The sequence below is a fragment of the Monomorium pharaonis genome, chromosome 3 (genome assembly GCF_013373865.1).
Source record: "Monomorium pharaonis isolate MP-MQ-018 chromosome 3, ASM1337386v2, whole genome shotgun sequence".
In the NCBI taxonomy this organism is placed as follows: Eukaryota; Metazoa; Arthropoda; class Insecta; order Hymenoptera; family Formicidae; genus Monomorium; species Monomorium pharaonis.
In genome coordinates, this window is record NC_050469.1 from 29,730,393 (window position 1) to 29,754,365 (window position 23,973).

The 23,973-nt window shown below is 35.1% G+C and overlaps 2 protein-coding genes and 1 non-coding gene across 3 annotated transcripts; all 3 read right to left on the reverse strand.

Moving 5' to 3' along the window:
- Window positions 1–9: 9 nt before the first annotated feature.
- LOC105837693 lies at window positions 10–16,369 on the reverse strand. The gene is made up of 3 exons (XM_012682675.3): window positions 16,241–16,369; window positions 8,783–8,944; window positions 10–6,648 (listed from the first exon to the last, which is right to left on the reverse strand). The coding sequence occupies exons 1-3, from the start codon at window positions 16,308–16,310 to the stop codon at window positions 6,383–6,385; spliced, it is 498 nt and encodes a 165-aa protein (XP_012538129.1). The 5' UTR covers window positions 16,311–16,369; the 3' UTR covers window positions 10–6,382.
- Window positions 16,370–19,256: 2,887 nt separating this feature from the next.
- Window positions 19,257–20,057, reverse strand: LOC118644948. Its single transcript, XM_036284923.1, has 2 exons — window positions 19,850–20,057; window positions 19,257–19,659 (listed from the first exon to the last, which is right to left on the reverse strand). The coding sequence occupies exons 1-2, from the start codon at window positions 20,010–20,012 to the stop codon at window positions 19,505–19,507; spliced, it is 318 nt and encodes a 105-aa protein (XP_036140816.1). The 5' UTR covers window positions 20,013–20,057; the 3' UTR covers window positions 19,257–19,504.
- Window positions 20,058–22,209: 2,152 nt separating this feature from the next.
- LOC105840735 lies at window positions 22,210–23,875 on the reverse strand. Its single transcript, XR_004962551.1, has 2 exons — window positions 22,554–23,875; window positions 22,210–22,461 (listed from the first exon to the last, which is right to left on the reverse strand). It is a non-coding gene; the product is annotated as an uncharacterized LOC105840735 (transcript).
- Between the last annotated feature and the right edge of the window lie 98 nt (window positions 23,876–23,973).

Sequence of the window (23,973 nt, forward strand, 5' to 3'; positions counted from 1 at the left end):
AGGAATATGTTACTTTTATTAATCATTCAACACTTTATTATTGGCAGAATACTTTTTCTCTTTCTCTCTGTACATGATATATGATATATTGTAATGTCATTCAACGAGATGATCATTACGAACATATTCAATGAGGCTTGAGATATATGCATTCTTTCGATACGTGTCGCAGGCAATGGTAGTCGTCATGAAAAATGTTTAAATTTCGTAACTATTTTTGTAGAACATAATACGCGCGCTATTGAAGCCGATTTTTCAATTGATGCAATGTGCCATTAATTTCGCACGTAATTTAAAATGTGACGTTTATGACGTTTTTTTACTCTAGTTTGAAAACAGCGATCTATAACTAAAAAAACTTTCATATAACAATATATATATATATATATGTATATATATTTAAGGTATATGCTATACTTTTTGTATTACAATATTACAGTAGCTATGTATCGCCACTTTCAAAATATGGCAGCTATTTCTTTATATTGTAGACTGATATCTTCTGTTCTATAATGCAGCGATACCCAAGTAACACGCGATTATCACGATAAGGTCTAGGTAATGTCAGGACGAAACTTGACGAAACTTTTCGCATATTACTCGAGTAATCTAATATAATCGGCGGTTTTACTTTTTTCTTTTTTAATCGATAAACTAGCGGAATGAAACACATTTATGATTACTCGACAACTATAATTTTTTTTGTTCTTGAAGAAGGTCATAAAATTAATGTTCGAGCCGTGTGATAAATATACGCCACGCGTTATCATTTCTGCCAATATAATTGCGATAACCGTCATTCAATATACAGTTTCCAATACAATACACGCGTAATTGCAAAAAAACATTTGTATCCTCGCGCGATTTGTCATAACTCTTGAAATATAACAATTTTTCATTGCTCTCGAGATATAACGAATGGTAATCGCATAGCGACATTTCCAACCTTTTACAACAACTGACACGGCTATGATTGCGACATGTATCAAAAAATACAACCGAATCATCTCAACAAGAACTCCATGTTTCTTTCAATCATCGCGTCCCGGCAGTCCCGAACGAGAAATCGAGTAGAATCAATCTCAAAACGAAGATGAAAGAGAGCTCTTCTTGGAAATAAATCTCTTACTATCGGATTTGCATGTAAAATCAATTGCGAAAGTATGTAGATAAGCACATCCGTTGTAGAATGATAGGCAACGTAAAGCGGCATTTATGCACTTATATAAAATATTGCTATTTTATTTTATTAAAAAAATTAATTTTTTGTATGCAGATATTTATTTAAGGCAAAATAAAATCTTTTTTTTATTTAAAATTCTTTTCAATGAAAAGATACGATCAAATCTTCAGATATAGATTCGATATAGTTTTTCTGGATCATCATATCATATATCATATTGACTGATTTTCATGCAAATCTGATAACAAAAAATTTATCTTGCCCTAATTATTCTATAATAGGAAAGAAGAAGAGTCATGAGCACAGAACAATCCCTTTGGTGTCGAATTTAATGATTGCAAATTATAAGATCACGTGATTTTTATGTTAATTATATCGCAGAATCGACACTGAAAAGACACAATTTACAGATATTAATTAATATTTATAATGTGACAATGCCAAAATTGAAATCGTTTGTTTCATCCCTGTATTTATTGCATGTTGATTTCTCCCTTTTTCCATACTTTATTTCTCCTCGTCTCTAATCTTATCGATAGCATTATCTTCGTTACGGTTGTTGCCACATTTGCACTCTAATAATAATTATTAACGATATTGTAACAATGGATCGGTAATGTACGTACTAACAATATCATAATAATAATAACAGTAATAGTAGTGATGGTAAATAATAATAATAATAATAATAATCCAGGTAAGTAAACTGTCCGCCGTATGGTAGCATATTGGTAGCAAATTCGATCAGAAATTGCTAGCAAATTACTAGGATTATCTGTGTTTGTACTTTACTAATTAAGTCTGCTGACACAACTTAACAGCAGATTGACGAGGAAAACCAAGTGGGATTTCTCAAACGCAGATTCTGCTCTGATACTATCACCAATCTGTATCAAACTGCAATAGCCCTTACATTAATTTAAAATTCCACTAGTTAAATTTCTGTACCTATTCGCACTAATGTAGTTTAACTTTAAATTCAGTTTGACTTAATTTTTATTTCTTTACAATTCTTAGAAAAAGAACAAAGGTAAATTTAAATCTAGGTTAAAAATAAATTAAATCGAGCGTATGAGAAGTATGTCAACATCTGTTTGATTTTAGTCGTCAATTTGCTATTATATTTCAATGACAAATATTGCTATACTTTGGCATTCTGTAAAAGCATTATATGTATCAGATGCTGTATCAAATCTGTAGCCTTTTGTGTCGACAAAATTTGTAACGGACACTATCATTATTATTATTATTATTATTATTATTACTATTATTATTATTATTATTATTATTATTATTAGCATCAGTATTATAGAGGATGTTCGATTATTATAATTTTTTTAGACGATATATATAGCAGTTGTTGTAAAATAGTGTAAAATATTCTGTCCTTTTAAAGAACAAATGTTTGAATCGTGAAAAGAAATGGATTTCAATAAATTAGTTTAAAAAAAAGCTCATAAAAATCTCAATATATTTTGGAAATTTTTTTTATATGTTAAGCTTGTAAAGATTTCTAAAAAAATATACTTTAAATTTCATAAGTTTTCTTCGAGAACTTATAGAATGAAAAATCTTGGAATGTTTCAGAATTTACATATAAAAAAGATATTTTATTAATTTCAAAAGTAAAAATTTTCACTTTTCGCATTTTTGACATATAGAAAAAAAAAGATTACATGATTGCTATCCTGAAATATAGCGAAATATACTTTAATATAAGTTTCTAGAATCGTGAAAGAACATAAAAACTTAAAATTCGGCAAGAAAAAAGTTTCAGTTCGTTTGGGACTGCTGTTTATTATAATGCGCTCATTGCCGAACATCCTGTATTTACCGAAGACTTTTTCCTGAACAACCACCTCCTCCGTCTATTATCCGTGGGCAAAGGAGCAACAATAAATTTATTAAGGTTTTTCCGACATTCGGTCAACTAATCTGATCTCTTTTTATCTATATTGCGGCCAACATGCATAATATTTCTAAAACAAGATAGAGGAGACTCAACTTTTTGTTGATAAATTATCGAACGCTTTACTCGAAGGTGCAACAACCGATCCTAATTAAGCTATCGAGTTTAGCGTTACTGGCCAACTTACGCTCAATTGCAACGTTATTGCAGACATATTGCAAACATACACTAAACATTCACACGCATACAAACGGCGGTTCTTGTACGCTCAGGTGACTCAGGCTTAAACTGCACTTATTGCAAGGTTTTTGCGAAACACGGAATAATTGTAGACGCTGATCTTCAACTGTCGCCACAGTTAAATGCGAGGTTTCTCTTTCTTTAGGCATATCGTCGATATGTTATATCTATCCCATTCTTTACACCGTTTGTTTCACATAGAATCGATAGAATTAAAGAGGCGGTATGTCGTATCCATTCAGATTACCTCAGTTTAATTTAATCGGAAAACTTGATATCAAAGCAAGTAAAATGAGCAATTTAACAGAGATATCAAGTGAATTTAAAGTTTCAAAGGAATTCTCTTGTTTCTGGCAAAAATTATTTTCCGTTCTTTATTTATTATTGACAAATTATTATCCATATTTTTATTTAAAAAATAGGAAATTTAATCTTTATACAGCAATAAGTAAAGAACAGACAGTAACTTTTGATAACATTCACTTTTCTCTAAAAAATTAGCGCGACAAAGTGAAAAACATCTTTAGATAAGTGATTTTCCAAAGCTAAAACGATCACATAATCTCTCAACGAATTGTTGATATTATAAAAATATTTTTATAATTTCTCTGTTTCTTAACAAATTCAATATATAAATATAATCGTTAATTTTGTTATTCATGTAAATTATAATTACTATATCTAATGGCATTATGCAATTTACACTTTATTACTGTGATGACATTAAATTGTAGTTATACATTATAAATCGATAAAATTTAATCAAACTTTCGAGTTTTTTACATCCTTTCAGAAAAAATTACGTTACATAATTATATCGCCAATGAATTATTGATGCGTGATAAATAACACCGAAGTAGGCTGAATGGACGCAACGTGGACGCGTGTATGCGTCCCGTTGCGTTGTATCCCGTTTCGTTTCGCAAAATGCTGTAAATGTGTCATTGCACCTCTAGAAATAAGCATATATGCCCGTCGATCTCGCGTGCAATTCCATTTCGGCTTTACTCCCAACGGCAAAATATATATTTATATACTTCTTTTTTTTTACTTCGCGTGCATATACACAGGCACACCCATCGCACAGACGTAAATGTGTATTCTCAGCGGTAGCAGGCGGTGGTGCGAAATGTGTTATCGCGATGCCGCTACTTTGTATTTACGTTACTGTGCAACTCTTTTTTTTTTTATGTTTCGCTAATTCTCGTATGATATCTGCCCTCTCTCCCGCTGCGCCCGTTTTTTCTTTTCATGACCCCCGACATCACGCGCGACATCGGCTCGTTCCTGTACAAAAGTAGGCGAATTGACAGGAATCGATGGGAACGAGTTCTGCAGAAACTCTCCACGGTTACTTCGATCTTCTTGTAGCTACGAAACTTCGTAGATTCAAAAGCTCGATATATCGAAAAAAATACGTGATTTTTTTTTACAAATGTGCACTAGAAACAATTTGAAACGTTTAGAACAATTGTGGAAAAAAAATTAGATCGCAGAAGACATCCTCAATCGATTCCCCTTAATCTGCCTATGCAAAAATATCCACAATTTCTTTATCTATGAACAGCCGATTAGATCCGAGTGGAAATCGCGCGACGAGCGCGATATCGGCGCAACGTGAGAGATTGATCGATCTCCAATTTTTTAAAAATCTTTCCTCACGCAGAGGTCGCGTTATCTTTTTCTCCTGATTTTTTTTTTCTTCTTCCTCGCGGAGATATGTATACTACTGAAGTGTCGTCCTCGCGCAGTTCCCTGGCAGTTATCACTGTTACGCTACGTTAATTATTTAATATCTGGCTACTACACAGGTTTACGGACCGTTCGTCAGCCAAAGGTGCCGTCGGGGTCGAGCAAAATCTAAAATCTCCTCATTAGCGATCGAAATCTCGAAGTTCGTCTGCGAGAGAATCACGGAGCGTGTGTCCCTCGTCCATTGTCGTCAAGGCCCTCGTGGATTACAAGAGAGATAACGCGAGAAACTCGGAGGGGAGGGGGGGGGGGTGTCGAGAAACCTGCCCTTGTAAAAATATAATACTGGACAGTATTAAGTTGGCCAGTAATTATCACTTATTTTGAGTATTAAAACCAACAGCAGTGCTTCTAATACTTAAAATAAGTATTAATTACTGGCCAATTTAATACTGCTCGGTATTTTTATAAGGGCGATATACGATGTTATCGATTCCTGAAGAAAATACGGGGAGAGCGTCGGATTCTTTTCGTTGTACAACTCGGGGCCTTCCGGGGAACGAGAGGGGAACAAATTCGATAGCCTGGGGAGTGCGAAGTTTTTTTCTTCGTTGGCGGCGTGTGAAGACTCAAGCGGAACAAAAAGTCATGACATCAGAATGTGACGTCAAAATGATTCCTAAATAATTGTTAAGAGTTTTTCGATCAATCGCGACTCATCTTAACGTCATTTCAACGTCTGTTATTATGATCTTCCGTTGTTTTACTCGATCGCATTAGGAAAAATGTTTCGTGGTGTGTGACAACAAATAATTTCATTAAAATGTACCAAACAAAAACTACTCAGTTAATATAAAAAAAAACATTTAGATCAAACCAGTATTTTTTATTTACATGCATTTCGCAGAAGCGATTAAATTTTTTGTTACAAAACAAAATATTTGATTGGTCTGTTAAAAGTGCCTTGACCAAAAACAGCTTTTGCCGGAGATACCAGACCTTTTCATTGTGTTAAATGCATGCAAATAAAGAAATATTTGTCTAACTAAATAGTTTTGTTCCGTACATTTCAAATCAAATTATTTGTTGATACAACGAGAAGAGACACATTTCCTAATACATTAGATCGTCTGACGTGATTCAATTAGGCCGAACGATACAGCGTCCATCTTTTCGCGATCTTCTCGCGACCTCCTCGCGATCGGGGAAACTGTAATTCGCCGAGAAATTGACTATAACGACTCAACTTGATTATAACGAGACGAACGTGTGCGGCGCAACGACGGATCAGAGAGAATAAGTGTCTTCTCCAGGGTGGATTCTCACGGTGTCTCGGAGGGTGCGAGATTTAGGCAGAATTAGGCTGTCGAGAGGGAGGTGCGAGGCTGCGCGGTCGGGCACGACAGAAGCAGGCTCGGTATCGCCAGTACGGCAGTCAGGAGGGATGCCAGTGGCAGTAGGGACGGCGTACGGAGAGAACTCTCGACGGAGTTGCACAGATCACTGGTGCACGAACAGTAAACAGCGCGCACGTCGTGGGTGCCGCTCCTCTTAAGGCACTCGCCGTTGTCCTTCTCGTCCGTGATGTAGCCGCAACTGCGGACGACCCTGTCCTTCCCGTATACTGCAACAGGGAACGTCAAAAGTCGACCGGTGTATATGTTTTAAACGCTCCCGCCTTCCTCCCCTTTCGCTGCTTAGAAAATCGTTTTGAGATTTTAATCTTAGATAATCATAAAGCTAAGAGTAGCTGCCTACGTTTTCTTCGTCTTTTCAAGAATCTATACATCTACTTGGTAAAAAAATTTTCATATATTTAAAAATATATAAAAACATATTTATGATAAATATATATAAAATATGTTTATACATGTTTATACTAAGCTCATTTGTCTGTACAATTTTTGTTTGACATAAAAAGAAATAATCATAAAAAAAAAATCTAATTAAAATGAGAATTTTTGCACTGTTTTTTTTACAACAAGATAAATATGAAAAATAAAAAAAACTGCCTATGTATTATATATCATATCTATTTTTATTCATGGAATATATATGATTATATGATTATTATAAACAATGCAAAAATTATCTTTTTAATTAGTATTTGTCTTTTCAGTATGAATATTATTTTTTATATCAAGCAAAAATTTTACAAAAAAAGAAACTAGTAAAAACATATATTACATACATATTTTAATACACATATATATTATATACATATAACATATTTTATGTAATAATTAACAAAAGTGTTCAAAAGGCTTTACCATTTTAAAAACATTGTGAATAAATTTCTCACGCATGTGCGGACTTCATATATATTTATGTTTTTAATTTATTCATATATATTTATGTTTTTAATTTAATTGCGTTTACGTTGCAACATGAGAATTTTATTCATAAGTAATCGATTCTAAAAAAAAATTGTTATCGATCTTACGTGGCAAAAGATATGTTTGAAACACGAGTAAACATGTTTAACTTGGAAATAAAGAGTCACTTAAATTTTTTACATAGATACTGGAAATATTTTCTACACTCTAATTAAAAGTCATTATTATTAATAATGCGGACTTGATGTATATCTATGTTTTTAATTTAATTGAGTTTATGTTGCAACGTGAGAATTTTTAATTAGAATGTAGAAAATATTCCAAGTGATTGTCTATACAAAAAAAACTAAGTGACTCTCTACGCAATATTTTTTACACTCTAATTAAAAGACATTATTGTTAATAATGCGGACTTGACGTATATCTATGTTTTTAATTTAATTGCGTTTACGTTGCAACGTCAGAATTTTTAATTAGAATGGAGAAAATATTCCAAGTGATTGTCTATGCAAAAAAAACTAAGTGACTCTTTACTCAATATTTTTTACACTCTAATTAAAAGACATTATTATTAATAATGCGGACTTGATGTATATTTATGTTTTTAATTTAATTGCATTTAGATTGCAACGTGAGAATTATTAATTAGAATGGAGAAAATATTCCAAGTGATTGTCTATGCAAAAAAACTAAGTGACTCTCCACTCAATATTTTTTACACTCTAATTAAAAGACATTATTATTAATAATGCGGACTTGATGTATATCTATGTTTTTAATTTAATTGCATTTAGATTGCAACGTGAGAATTTTTAATTAGAATGTAGAAAATATTCCAAGTTATTGTCTATGCAAAAAAAAACTAAGTGATTTCCAAGTTAAACATGTTTATTCATGTTTTGAACATGTCTTTTGCCACGAAAGCTCGATAACAGATTTTTTTAGAATCGATTACTTGTGAATGAAAATACTCACGTATAAATAATTCATCATTTCTGTCCAATCAATGTTTCGTTCAAGTCACAACATTGGAGTGATATTATTACAATGCTATTATTTATAAAATATGATATAAGCGTAGGATGTCGCGAATTCATGAGCTACAGATCAAAATATGTCTGACTTGTAATTAATTTATTATGGGTCGATTGTAGGTAAATATGTATCTGTCTTTATTTAATTAGAAAAAAATTAAGATTGAAACATGCTTATCTGATAGATAAGTTTTATCCAGAAGTTAGAACAAGCGGCCCTAAGATTGTTAAATAAAAAAATTTAATTAAACAAAATAAATTGTTACAAGCTATTATTTAGAAAATTAATTTTAGATTAAATGCGGATTATGTTGACAAATATAAAAGTTACAAAACTTTCTATTACACGAAGTTTAATTGATGAAAACTTGTTTGAAACCAGCCTCACCTTTTTGACTGATTTTTCGGCAAAGCGTAGGCTCTAAGTAGCTGAGGTGCTCCAGACGAGGCTGAAAGCTGCAGTTCACAGTCCCCAAACTGTACGAATCGAATGGGTCGCCACATCTGGGATCGTACTCGCTGTTGCATTGATAACATATTATCGCTTCACCTGAATTAAAAAAAGAAAGAAAAAATCGATCATCATTTACATTTGTCTCTGGTTCGCGAAGAATTGAAAGTTAATAAAATCGTTTGTTTTAAAATTCTCGAAATTTCAAAAGTTCCTAAGGTTCCCTCAACAGCTCGAATGGGGGCAACTCGATTTTGTGCATTCATACGAGGCGGAGAGACTGCGGTGAATCAAGCACGTGCAGTATGTGCGGTTCAAATTCTCTCTATTCCTCTCAGAGCCCTGTGAATATTTTAGAGGGCTTATATTTCAACGTGCGGAGATTCAGTCGTGACTTTTGCCGACAAATTCAACGTCAGTCTCCTCGCGACGAGGATTAATCGGAGAAAGGGTCTCTGGTTCACGTCGTCTCGCCCTTCGATGACGTAACCCGGTGGCACGCGCACTCGGTCGCATCCCACCGGCTACCACGGAACCAGGCTGACACGGCGCCAGCTGATATCGAACAGCGAGCCGAAACGCACGCAAGGGCCTGGCATCACTCAGCTGTTCCGCGGATCGATACCAAGAATTCGAGTTTTCTTGCAATTGCAATGGATGCAGGCGATTAGGAACAAACAAGCGTCGTTGAATTCACCGCTTCGCCACGCTTATAATTAACATCGAGCGACCTGAACTTCCTAATCGCATTTTGCATCCTACATGGTCTTCCCGTGTAAGCAAGAAACAGTAAAGCAATTAAGAAATATTGGTTTCATGTATACCTTTTTACTGTTTCAAAATAAGATTTTATAAACATTTTAAAAAGGTTATTTGATGATGAAGATAATTTGTTGGAAACATTGTTAAATACGACATATTCTTATAGTAACCAGGATATCATTAACACAATAATATTTTATAATGTTTTCATATAATGTTTCAAATATGTAATTTAATTGTATAAAATGTTATGAAAAATATTTGAGTAGAACATTAAAATAATATTTCTACAATTATAATTGTAACATTTAGAAATATTCCATCATAAAGTGACAATTCAGAAACATTTATAAAATATTATATCATAATATTCATAAAATTCACATAAAATCAATGTTTTAATTTAAAAGATTTAACGTTCTTTACTTATTGGGTTTGTGTGTGGAAACATGTTATTGTTACAAATATCGTTGTAATAACATGATAATGATTTTTTTTATTTAACCTATTTTTTCTTTGCGCATCTTTTTTCCTTTTGTAATTTATATTACGTTACTCCTATGCAGTATAATATCTTTTCTTTTTATACTCTTTTTTAAAACGCTTTTTTCAAGATAAAATAAAATTATATATTGCTCTTTAAAGGGATGCTGAACCTGTTCTGTTTTATTTTGATTATTTCCAATTCATTAATCTTTTAATTGCATTTACAGAATTAAAAATTTTTCTCCACAATCAAAGTACAGACGGTAACATAATTTGCAAGCATAAACGCACGTAAGAATTTTATACAAAAAAACAAAAAAAATTTTGAATTTGTAAATAAAATTAAATTTTTTTTGTTTTTTGTACAAAATTTTTTTGTACAAAGTCTGTTATTTCATTTAATTTATTTTATACTTATCCTAATAATGTGTAAAGAAATTACGCAAAAGAATTTTTCTTGCGCTGTAAATATTTTTTTACGTGGAAAATTGCGTGTCAAAAAATTTCATTTGCAAACAAAAATCTATAGTAATTGAATAAAAACATTTCATCAAGAACTGAATATAGTCAAACTGAAATCGCAATGGTTTCAATAATAATGCTTTGGTTAATTTGCGGGTGAGTACACGATTTATGTCGTTTGCATTATGTAAATTGCATTTGCCTGCGAAACTAGAATAAAATTTGAATGCGTGGTCATTATTCGACGAGCAAAAGTTCATTCATCATTTATGAAACTGAACGTGTACATCTTAAACATACATTATTATCCAATAAAATATAGAACGTACGCACGTGACGAGAATAATAAGAGAAATACAATAAAAAAATCAATGAAGGTATCGGATAGTTGAATAAATAAAAGTTTACGTTAAATTAAAATGTTATTATTTTTTCTAGATAAACAAATTAATTTTTCAAAGAAAATGAAACAAACATTTCAATATTGAAATCTAAAGTTCTCTCAGAATACACAACATAAACACTGCCATATAATTAGAAAAATGAATTACATATTTTAACACCATATAAAATAAATAATGCTACCTAATTAGAAAAACTATTTTAAAAAAAGAAAAAATGGAAAGAAGAGGGAAAGCGTAAACAGTGTAAAGAAAAATAGAGCAGAAATAGCAAAAAGGGATGATGTCACTGCTACAAGAAAAGCGAGATAAACAAAAACTACATTGAGAGAGTACACAGTGCAAAAGCAGAAGAGGGTGAGGGAGGGGAGAGAGGTAAGTGAGAGGAAAGGGGTCGGAGAAGGAGAAAGTGGGTCGCTCGATAGCCCTCACGACGCCGGCTTTCGTAACCGCTACCCTAAATTTCAACAAATCGTCGGATATAGCGTATTCATCCGCAAATTTACCCTCCCCCCTCCCCTGAATCGAGCGGATTGCCAATGCCAGTTAACATCATATCGGCAATTGCTCCGATCGCCTCGCAACATGCGTCAGCGATCTATGCTCCGAGGATCCCATTTGCACCAACGTACATTAATAAAAAAATATATTTATATTTTTGCAACTATAATTGCATATACTTATAGTAATGTCAACTATAAAAAAATTATACCTATTATAAATTATACAACTATAGTTATTATTACTAAAATTATAGTAATAATTACCATAAAAATGATGTTCCTGACTATAATTATTTTACTATGCAATTATAGTCACAAATACAATACATATTTCTATCAGTGTAGCTGAACTGCAAACTCGAGCTAACTTATCTTCCTGATTCCTAAAGCCCTGTGTCCACGATGCAAGAATTTGCTCCAAATTAAAAAATGTAAAACTTATTAGAAAATTACTACTATTTGCAGTAATTTTCTAGTAGCTTTTATATTTGGCATACAACTTCTCGGATCCAGTTCTCGGATCGTGGACACAATACTTAACTTCTTTTTAATTCCTTTCCAATTTCCTTTCTAATTCTTAAAATTATAGAAAAAAGTAGAAATCGAAGTTTGACCAAAGTTTAAAATTAAACTGCGCGAAATTAAGTTGCATCACGATCTGATAGATCAAATGAACTCCTGTTCGCAGGTCAGTGCAGAGCTCTATCATAATGCGATCACGAAAGCTCAAAAGCTCGGAAGCGACGAAATTCTGGCAGGTCAGGAGACCTGGTTACGTCACCGTAACCAAGTTGCGCTTAGTCCGAATACTTTCACCTTTCACCTTTGCGCCTTTGTCAAAATTACGTCATCAACACCCAGACAGTCGTCTTTTCCCTATTCTACGGGAGAAAGATAACGACGTTACGCGACTTCTAATCAAATTGCCCGACGCCAGAGGAAACGAATATCTGTTATGCAATCTCTCTCCGACCGCACTGTGTACTTCCCGGATTCGACTCCTCCACTGCCGCGAAGTACGTCCGCCGCCGGATGTGTATCGACAACGACGTCGACGGAGGGAAACGCGCTCAAAGCTCGCCGATTCATTCGAGGACGATCGAATTTAATGTAAAACCAGGCCGCGCGCGTCTCCGACGAGACTTAATTCGAGAAGCAAGAAAAAATAACCGCGATGTAACGTGAACAATTTTTTTTACAATTCTTACAGTTTTGTAAATACAAAAGTTCTGTATTATTTTGAGATGAATTGTGAATATAATGGATATACACAATTATACGGAAAAGTTTTATTAAAGTTTTATTAAAGTTTTATTAAAAAATTGAAACTAAATACAAATGAAAATAGTTATTGTTGGGCCATTAAAATAATTATGCAGAACAATCATGCTGATTGCTGGAACGTTAAAACTTTATGCAGCATTGCTCATCATACTCGAGTACCTTATATAATTATTTTGATACGTCAACAAAATTATTTTCAGAACTAAATTTTTTTTAGATACTTAAACAAAAGAATTTTTTTTCTGTGTAAATAAGATTTTATAATTAAAGACTATAAGAGATAAGATTTATAATTAAACGAGATATAATGAGATGAATTTATAATTTCGCTAAAGTTTCGACAGAGACAAAACAGTTTTCCATCTTAAAAACCATTGCGTTTGAAAGAATTGTTCCGGAATGATCACAAATAAATTCGATATTCACGGCGGGCAGAACGCGGACATTTTTCCAGCGTGATAATAGGATTCGATTTAACAATCGTGTACGCTCACTTTTCTTCTCAATCCGAAGAACCACAAGTGCTACCGTTGTAGGAATTCGCCGACCATCAGCTCGTTAACTGATGCCAACATTACTAAACATTGTTGTTTCTCGTGACACAGAAAAATGCAAAATTAACAGGAAAATGTAAGAAAGGGGAAGAAAAGAAGTGAAAGAAATGAGTTATTTCCCACTTCGACTCACTCTAGATAGAAAAATAGATGGATTCAAGTGAATCGACAGCCATTTCTGTAAAATTGAATGAAAGAAAGTCTAAGTTCTAAGAGATTTATTAATAATGTATAAGAGATTCATCTTTTCTTGACTTCCAAATGTTCCTTGTAAAAGTTAAAATAAACGCGTACAAAAATATAAAAAGAAAATGAAACCACACTCTTGAATTTCGAACGTTAAGTATTCAGAACGTGCGACAGATTCACTTATGACCTATTTTTCTGACTCGTGTATTAGCAGAATATTTAAGTCCTTGCGTAACGCAATTTTCGAATCATATTTTACAATTTTATTCGTGTAAATTAAAGACAAATGTTTCACTTGAATTATTTCATTGACTTGCTGTTCAAATTTGTTTCTTCCTCTCTGTACAGTCATAAATAATTTCATTCGCATATTAGTGCAAGTAAAAAAATTTAATTTTTGTGTGTTCAAATAAAAGGACAAAAAAAACTCTGCAAAAAAGTTTTACAATCGAAGAAATAGACTTTTATTAGAAACTAAAAGATTCAATTTTCTCAAAAGTTATAATACATTTTTCCTTTCATATATTTCTGCCTACACTAAAAAAAACAGAATTTAATAATAATTGTAACTATCAAATGTTAAGTAAAATAATGTCAATTAAATATTTTGGATTAATAAAACAAAAAAATAATTTTACCTTTTTACATATTTAATAAGTATTATTAAACAGTTAATTATTATAATATTTATTAAATATTTAGAAAGATAAATTATTTTATATATTATTCGAATATTTAACTGAATATAAATCTATTTCACACAATATTTACTAACTGTTATCAAACTCTTTTTTCTCTGTGTCGGATATTAAACAAATCTGAAGAATTTCGAAAGGCTATTTCTTGAGTAACATAAAATTAAAAAGAAAGGATTAAATACTGTCTCGAATTTCGAGCCGCAAAGGGTAAACTTTTGTGCTGCGTCTAGGCTTTTACAACCCCCCGACGGCCTCGAGACGTTCTCCGTCTGGACGGCTCATTTACGGCGGTGACTTTCCCTGCCATCACCTCTGCGCCGCAATGCGCTCATGATGTATACCGACTGCTTTCCTCATTCCCGAATAAAGTGCACGAGGTCGTATTATCGATCGTTTCTATGCTCACGGTCGAAGCAGTGTTCAAAAGTAGCAATTTGGTCCGATTTGTATCAAGTAGATTGAGCTGACTGTTGAGTTTGCGCGCAGAAGAACACTTCTGCTTGAGCTTCTCGCTCAAATTTCCTATCGAAAGTTCGAAGTGCTCGGTTGAAACCGTGTGTATTTTCTCGGGAAATGTTGCCGCTAGTCAAACTTCGGTTTCCATACGTTTACCTAGACAATCCCTTATATCGTCTCGAGAAAATGCATTGATGAAAATTAATGCAGATTGGACGACATAGAATCGTTGTAAGGACGTCGTTCAATCATACGTGTCTAGGCATTTTTAGGTGTCTTTCAAACATCTTTTAGCGTTATTTGAGAAAGATAAATCCACGATTTCTAAAAGAATTCGATAATCATATAAATACTAATGACACGATGATTATAATAGGAACATTACATAATCAGTAATACTAATCAATAATAGTGAATCAAGAAGCAAAGAACGTTAATTTTTTAATCTTTTAAAACATTGATTTTATGAGTGTGGATTTTATAAACATTATGACATAATATCTTATAAATATTTCTGAATTGTCAGTCCATAACGTAATATTCCTAGATGTTATAATTACAGTGTAAAAATGTTATTGTTAATATACTACTCAGATATTTTTCATAATAACGTTGTATATAGCATTAAGAAATACATATTTGAAATCGTTATTAAATATCATTGTAACAACGTTGTGTAATGATATCTCGCTTACTGACTCATATTATCTCTACGATTGTCACTCACGATTGTGAAACTATACAGATGGAAATATTGACGCGTTCTTTTCACACAATCAATTTTTTTGTCAACATTTTTATCACATAACGATACTGATGTTCGAGAATGAAAAAATTAGAATTACTGTCAACATTCCACATCGACATTAACTGGGGCTGTTACTTTTGACAATATACTTTTAGAATATTTGAAACTTCAAAGATTCAAATTTCTTAAATCTTTGTATATTCGACGTTATCAAAAGTTTACTTTAAAGGTTTGAAGTTTAAAGTTTCAAATTTTTCCGAACCTTCGGAGTTCGAAGTTTGAAATTAACTTTGAAGGTTTGAAGCTTCGAAAGTAACCCTAATATTAATTGCACATATCGATAATATTATTAATATTTGTTGATATTGAAGGTGTAAAGTTCCATAAGAGACAAATTAAAATTTTAAAAGGACGCATTTGTAGTATTCATCTATTTAAATTGTCAACATTGTTAAAGACTGCCAATATCATTATAATAGCCTTCAAATATATATCATTTTGCATACATTTCAATAATATTTGCAAAGCGAAATAAAAGCACATTAAAATATTAAATGCATTTCTCAAGTAGAATTTTCATTCCTCAAAAGTTTATTTTCTTTCCAGTCTCGAACAAGAATCGTTACTCGTATTATTTTACCCTACATCAATACTCTATCTATAATTGTCATAAAACATAAAAAAAAAGAGAATCGAGCAGAGTAATAAAAATGGAAAAGAGATCTTCCACGTAATCGCGCGAATCGTTTGATCGTCGGCCAAGGATTTCAATCGCGACCGGACGAATCGATCGCTGTTCCAGGAAGAGGGAAAGCTCCGCCACGATTGCCGGAGCTTCGAGCGGCAACTCACCGCGATCGAAAGTGGCCACCAAGACGACAAAGACGAGGCCGATGATCGGCGCGGCTTGATTCGTGATCATGGTCGTCGCGATCGACGTGGACCATGTGCTCGTGGCTCGTGCCCGGGAGGGGAGGTTCTCTAATCGCGTCGCGGCGTCCGCGACCGTGGAGGTCGCATGGAGGGTACTCCCGTGACCGTCGTCACCGTCGTCGCGGAAAGAGTCGCCGGACAATGCGTGAGCGTACGCGTTCGCCACTCGCCGTCGTCGTCGTCGTCGCCGTCGCCGTCGTCGTCGTCGTCGTCGTCGTTGTCAACGTTCTCGCTCTCGTCGTCACCGTCGCCGTCACCACCTCCCGGTGCGTTACTACGGCCGGGATGAGAGTGTGACTCTCCGCTCCCTCAGGGACGGTGATCCGTTCTCAGGTCGCGCGCCGCGTTGTTCGCCACCTCACTCGGACGCATAGCAACCGACTGACTGACGCGCGTTACGCGACCGAGTCACCGAGTTTCCCTCCCCCGAGCACTCTATACCCCGGCACGCTATGCGGCAGACTCACCCCCCTCAAACATCCGCGATGCGCTCTCTCGCCGCCGGTGCATTCGTCGATCCCGTCGATGGTGCACGCGCCGTTTTCCCTCCCCCGTCTCGGCCCTGAGCCACCTCTTTCCTCGTCACTCTGGGGTGTGCACCCCCGCGTGCGATCGCGCCCGGCAAACCTCCTCTTCGCATCGACATTATTAAAAATGCTACGGATTCACCGCGATGCACTTACGTTCAATCGTTCGAGGCCTCGAGTAAGGGGTTAGATCAGGATACGGAGACACTTTCTACTATATGGTTCATCAAATCAAATGGAATCAAATAGAAATTTGCAAAAATATTGTATTGATGTAATTATAAATTCCATAATTTCCGTAATCAGTTTCTATAATTAATAATAATGCGAAGGATTATTGGCAGAAAGGATTTTAGAGAATGTGGCACCTTTTTGATTTAATTAAATTAATAATTTTTAAAAATATATGTAAATATATGTATATACCTTTTTTTAATATTATCTCTCTCTTTTTTTCTAACGAACTGCTTAAATCTTAAAATTTGAATTTTGTTAGTTTTTTGTTGTCTTTCATAACGCATTTTTTATAACGTACTATTTATTTCGCAGCAGTTCCGCTTAGAACTATAATATTGGCTTCTCGGTACTTTACTATTTCGTGCACGTCGTGTGTCCTATTTCCTCGATTATTTATATTCCTGTCAGCAATAGATGCAATGTTATTTTTATAAAAAATATAATAAATTTTATAAAAAATAGAAAAGGAACTCCTCGATCACTCCCGGCTCACTCCCGGCTCACTCCGGGCTCACTCCTCGCTCACTCCTCGCTCACTCCCGGCTTACTCCCGGCTCACTCCTCGCTCACTCCCGGCTCACTCCCGGCTCACTCCCGGCTCACTCCTCGCTCACTCCTCGCTCACTCCTCGCTCACTCACTCGCTCACTCCTGGCTCACTCCCGGCTCACTCCCGGCTCACTCCCGGCTCACTCCCGGCTCACTCCTCGCTCACTCCTGGCTCACTTCTGGCTCACTCCCGGCTCACTCCCGGCTCACTCCCGGCTCACTCCCGGCTCACTCCTCGCTCACTCCTCGCTCACTCCCGGCTTACTCCCGGCTCACTCCTCGCTCACTCCTCGTTCACTCACTCGCTCACTCCTGGCTCACTCCCGGCTCACTCCCGGCTCACTCCCGGCTCACTCCTCGCTCACTCCCGGCTTACTCCCGGCTCACTCTTGGCTCATTCCTCGCTCACTCCTCGCTCACTCCCGGCTCACTCCCGGCTCACTCTTGGCTTACTCCTCGCTCACTCCTCGCTCACTCCCGGCGCACTCTTGGCTTACTCCTCGCTCACTCCTCGCTCACTCCTCGCTCACTCCTAGCTCACTCCTGGCTCACTCCTGGCTCACTCCCGGCTCACTCCCGGCTCACTCCCGGCTCACTCCCGGCTCACTCCTCGCTCACTCCTCGCTCACTCCTCGCTTACTCCTGGCTCACTCCCGGCTCACTCCCGGCTCACTCCTGGCTCACTCCCGGCTTACTCCCGGCTTACTCCCGGCTCACTCCTCGCTCACTCCCGGCTTACTCCCGGCTCACTCCCGGCTCACTCTTGGCTTACTCCTCGCTCACTCCTCGCTCACTCCTCGCTCACTCACTCGCTCACTCCTGGCTCACTCCTGGCTCACTCCCGGCTCACTCCTGGCTCACTCCCGGCTCACTCCCGGCTCACTCCCGGCTCACTCCCGGCTCACTCCTGGCTCACTCCCGGCTTACTCCCGGCTTACTCCCGGCTCACTCCTCGCTCACTTCTCGCTCACTCCTCGCTCACTTCTCGCTCACTCCTCGCTCACTCCTCGCTCACTCCTCGCTCACTCACTCGCTCACTCCTCGCTCACTCACTCGCTCACTCCTGGCTCACTCCTGGCTCACTCCTGAATCACTCCCGGCTCACTCCTCGCTCACTCCCGGCTCACTCCTCGCTCACTCCTTGCTCACTTTTCACACACTCCTCGCTCACTCCTCGCTCACTCACTGGCTCACTCCTCGCTTACTTTTCGCTCACTAACTGGCTCACTCTTCGCTCACTCCTCACTCACTCACTCACTCACTCACTCACTCACTTACTCCTCACTCACTCTCATTCACTCACTCACTCACTCCTCACTCACTTCTCACTCACTCCTCACTCACTCACTCACTCACTTACTCACTTACTCCTCACTCACTTCTCACTTACTTTCACTCACTCTCACTCACTCTCACTCACTCACTCCTCACTTACTCTCATTCAGTCACTCACTTTTCACTCATTCCTCACTCACTCCTCACTCACTTCTCACTCACTCCTCACTCACTCACTCACTCACTCTCACTCACTCTCACTCACGCAAGCACCCCATCCAAGTCGCTAATCCATGTGCACACTGCAAACAAAGTAAAGTTCACATATGTTTGCAGATTTTCAATACAATGTCTGGTAACTTAATTAACACTTACTTATTTTACAAGTACACCCATAAAAAAAGTAAACAAAGACATTGCTTCGCTGTGGTCACACACAAACACACACACACACATTTAAATTTTTGTCTACAAATTATGGATTTCCTACTTACCGACATTAAAAAAAAATTTTTTTGAGTTGCCAAAAATTCTTGCATGTTTTTTTTTCACTAAATAAAATTTCCAAAATTTGAACTAAATTGGAGATTGGTCCGTTAAAATGTGTCGAGACGTGAAGCGCGATGAGACTTATTCGACCGTTCAATGACTTTTGTTACAATGTCGAATTGAATGTAAATTTTACTTACCAATCGAACGTCGCAACGATATCCGCTTCCAGGGCCAATACATCTCAGGATTGTTACGGATTCTGCAAGAGAAAAAGGAACGCTGTTAATTAACATGGCGAAGGGATGAGATACTTTTCCCGCGTAATCGACTTTTGCACGGATATGCGAATGTCGGTTGCATGCGACCGCTCCACGCATCGCGATCTACGTTTAAACGAGAATACGCGTTCAAACGGAACACGGCACAAGATGAATATACGTTATAATTACCAATTAGACAAATTGCGATGCCACTCGATCGGGAGCTGATCTGTCCCGTGCCCCGTTCCGTTCCGGAAAGAAAGTGAACCCAGCGTCCCGTTCCGTTCCGGAAGGCATGTGAACCCCTATAACAGAGAACTGTATTAAGTTGGCTCGAGCCAGAGATGATCATCTCTAGCGCTAACTTCACGCGTCAAGATGAGTGCTTCTGCGATATATATATATATATATATATATATATATATATACCGTTTTGAACTTTGCGTTTTTCACACTAATAAAGCTAATTATTATTAATTCATGTTCCACAAATTGTAATTACTTTTACATAAAAATAAAAAGTCTGCGTAAATTAAAATATGAGTCAAATCGATCTCTCACATCGATCGATATAATTGATTCGATAGATTCGATATATATATTACGAAAACAATTATCATAAAATATTATATTATTAAATAAATTATTTTATCTATACATTAAATTTATATAAAGTAACAGAAAAATATTGTTTTTTTTATTTACAATAATTTTTCCAGTCGGTTTTGGGAACATTGATTCCTTCGCGACGGAACTAACCTTCGGACAAAACTAACCTTGAAAATACTCCCTGTTTGGATTTTACTTGGAAGGAGGTAGTTCAATATAGCAGGTTTAATTAATTAAGAAAGAATGGGATGCAACGACGACGAAACGCATAATATCCAGTTTAAAAAGAAGAAGAAGACGAAACCTTTAAGGACACGCGAAGCTTCTCGGTTTGAGCGAGGGAGAGAAAATGTCCAAGTTAGGATTCCACATTATTCTGTTTTTAATTAATTGTGTAGCATAGAACTTAGATTAAGAGGAAACTTATTTCAGGTAGAAAGTCGAGGAAACAAAGATTATTCAGAAATTTCGTGAGAAACCGGCTGGCGTCGATATTGTTGGTTTGGCGCTCGGACAAAGCGTTGTATCTGATGTGTTGTGGGTAAGACACATATATGTACATGTAATAAAAGTGAAATTTACGATAGATCGGAGAAGTAAAGCGAGGTCTATGTTAATTTAGTCGGATCCCTTTAATATGAAAACCGGAGGAAAATATGACTATGCTGAAGAATACAAAATATAAGCTAAATGATTCTTCCGACACCAGCATTAGAACCCAATTTAATATGGAGACCAATAAATGCGACGAAGAAATGTACGTACGGCGACGTTTGCTTCTTTCTCTCTTACGTTTATTATTGACATTTAATCAGCAATAAGAGAATGTATTTTACTGAAATTAATAATTGTCGCATTTATATGTCTTATATTCTTATATAATTATTTCTAATTATAGGGTCAAGTATATAGAAGAAGAATTATCGAAGCGTACGAGTAAAACTAATAACAATGCAGCGAATAGTACGAATAATGACAAGGGATCATATTGCTTGCCAGAGGAAACAGCATTGCGCACAGTACTGGATGCAAGTTAAGCGAGAAAATTTGACGAGATGCTTTTGACGACTTGATTTTAGTCTAGCAGTAGGAAAATCAGGCGAATTACATTGTTAACAGTAACTTAGTAAGGTGAGGCAGCGAAATTCTGTTTCTGGATGTATAACTTGCAGGAGGCTATCTTTCAGCTCCGAATCGCCGAAATAAGAGATCGAAAACCTAGATACGTACCGAGTTAGTAATATTATTATGGACTTAGGTTTCTTTTTATAAATATCTTGCGCTAATATTTAAAATATTTATTAATCCTTACGATACAATCATTATATGATATAAACTTCGATAATTAAATTATTATTATAAATTATTATAAATATAATTATACATTGTTTTTCAAAGTGCATATATTTGTTCTAAAAACCTAAAAATGTATGTTTATGAATTTTTACATTTTTTAAATTACTTTAAATAGATGAAAACATTGATCGTATACGAGATACATATTTATGATTGTACCATTAAGGTATCCTTTTTTACATATTAGTACTGTAAGAATCTTTAACTATCAAATGTTTATTAAAAAATTGAAAAGAAATCTTTATTGAATATTTTAAAAATATTTTTTAATTAAATCTCCAATAGCATTAATGAATTATGGGGTATTTTCAAACTGAATTTTGTCGTAGCTCGAGGGAAGAAAATAACACGCGACTGGGTTATTCAAACAGCCAAAGTACAATAAATTATGTAACAAGCGATAACAAAACGGCATCTAGACAGCGTATGACGGATGTAAAGGAAAGGGAGGAAGAGGTGGAGGCAGTTTCTCTCGAAGTTTTTGATAATGAAAATATTTATTTCGAGAGAAGATTAAGGTAATCAATTTTTTGTTTAATTTCTTTTTTATTATTTTATTAAATTACAAAAGATTGTTAACGTAATTTTTTTTCAGCACAAAATCGTCTTTTCAATTAAAACGTTGAAGAAGAAGACTAATATGGCCTATAATACTGAGTATTCTATTTTTCTTTCTCTTCTTTCAAGTGATTCGTGGTAACGAACCACGTAGTAATTCATGCTTGTTAAAATCAGCCATTAAACAAGCTAATCGACTATGTTATCGAGAGATACCGTCAGATGAAGAAAGCGACTTCTCACCCTATGTGATTTTCTTGTTCGCCTGATCTAGTTAGCTGTATCATTAAAATAAGTAGCAAGATTAAGTGTATATTGTAACGTACGTCAATTATGGAAAGGCTGAATATAATTGCAGAATTTATTTCACCTTTTAAATGTTGTCACCGCAAGTACTGCGATTGAGATTTCTCGGTCCCTTGTTAATTGGTAACAGCAACTGTCATCTCGTAATCATTATTCTACGTCCATGACGGAAAAGGTGCGATCACGTACTCAATGCCAATATAATTAATCTCTTTATTGCAACTGATTTCTTCCGTTCGATACTTTAATTTTGGATAATAGAAGGTTTGATTATCTGTATACCACTTCTACAATTTCAGTTGTATACTTCGTCTTACGATACTAACTAAATGCACAAACTAAAGTATCTACCGCTATCTTTGTCTACAGGTTATTTACAATTTGTAATAATTTATAATAATTTATAACGTATATATTTTATATATTAATTATAGCATCTTATTTTTAAAGCATCTATTTTAAGTATTTTTTGTCAATAAATATATACAGATTAAAATTAAACAATGTAAATCCACGTACCTTTGTAAGATCAGTTGCTGTGCATTCGATAAAAATATTTTTTGTATTAAGTGTGATCTTTGAATGACTTCCATTAATGATAGGAGACAAAGATAAAACAACTCCATTACCATGTATAATGGGATAAACAGGAGTGACTTTTAGTAAATGCTGTTTAAGTGCGCATGTATCTGCAAACGTAGTTAGACATGAATATGTATTAATCATTTTCTACATGTAGGATTATTTACATTAATTGGAATCTCAATGTATGGCTGTAAGAGCAACGAACTTGTAAATAACAGATTGTAAATTTGATTTTATACACAGATTTTAAATTTATATAATTTTGCATGAGACAAATCTTTGGTCTTCCAGAATGGAGATTTAAAAAAGGGACCGTTTGATTACATTGCAATTACTTACAGAATTTACAAACATAATGAGAAAAAGAGCAAGAAACTTACTGCATATAATTGCATAATTTTTTCTCTTGTATACATTTTATCTTGATTAAGTGGTTTGAACCATATTTTTTATGGTGTCTAGCATTATATAGAAATGGACCTTTAATTGTATCCAAATCGTGAGTGCCAAAATAGAGATCAAACTACGTTTTCTTCATATATTTTGATGCAACTTATCTTGAAGATCAATAAAACTATTGTAAAAATCTTGTCAAAGTCACATCTCCAAACGAGTTTTATAATAATAATTGTTTTCAGATATGGTTTAAATCGATATAATAAATGCCATAATTATGAAATACTGAGTTCATTATTTGTTTAATTGATAGTAATGCAGCTTATGTTAACTGTGATATTAAAATGTGACTGATAATAACAATTTGTTGAGGAAGACTACTGGATTAATATTTAGCATTACTTAAAAAAATATTAATATGTTATTAAAAATTAATACGTAAATACATATATTCATATATAAATTATACATAATATATTTAGAATATTATTGTTTTAATAAAT

Bases quoted from the DNA above. Each gene is read 5' to 3' on its own strand.
- LOC105837693 (XM_012682675.3), bottom strand. From the start codon at position 16,310: ATGATCACGAATCAAGCCGCGCCGATCATCGGCCTCGTCTTTGTCGTC. The intron at 8,945-16,240 runs GTGAGTTGCCGC...TTTTTAATTCAG, and splicing joins GGTGGCCACTTTCGATCGCG to GTGAAGCGATAATATGTTAT. The intron at 6,649-8,782 runs GTGAGGCTGGTT...TCCCTGTTGCAG, and splicing joins CCGAAAAATCAGTCAAAAAG to TATACGGGAAGGACAGGGTC.
- LOC118644948 (XM_036284923.1), bottom strand. From the start codon at position 20,012: ATGATCATCTCTGGCTCGAGCCAACTTAATACAGTTCTCTGTTATAGG. The intron at 19,660-19,849 runs GTAATTATAACG...TTTCTCTTGCAG, and splicing joins CATCGCAATTTGTCTAATTG to AATCCGTAACAATCCTGAGA.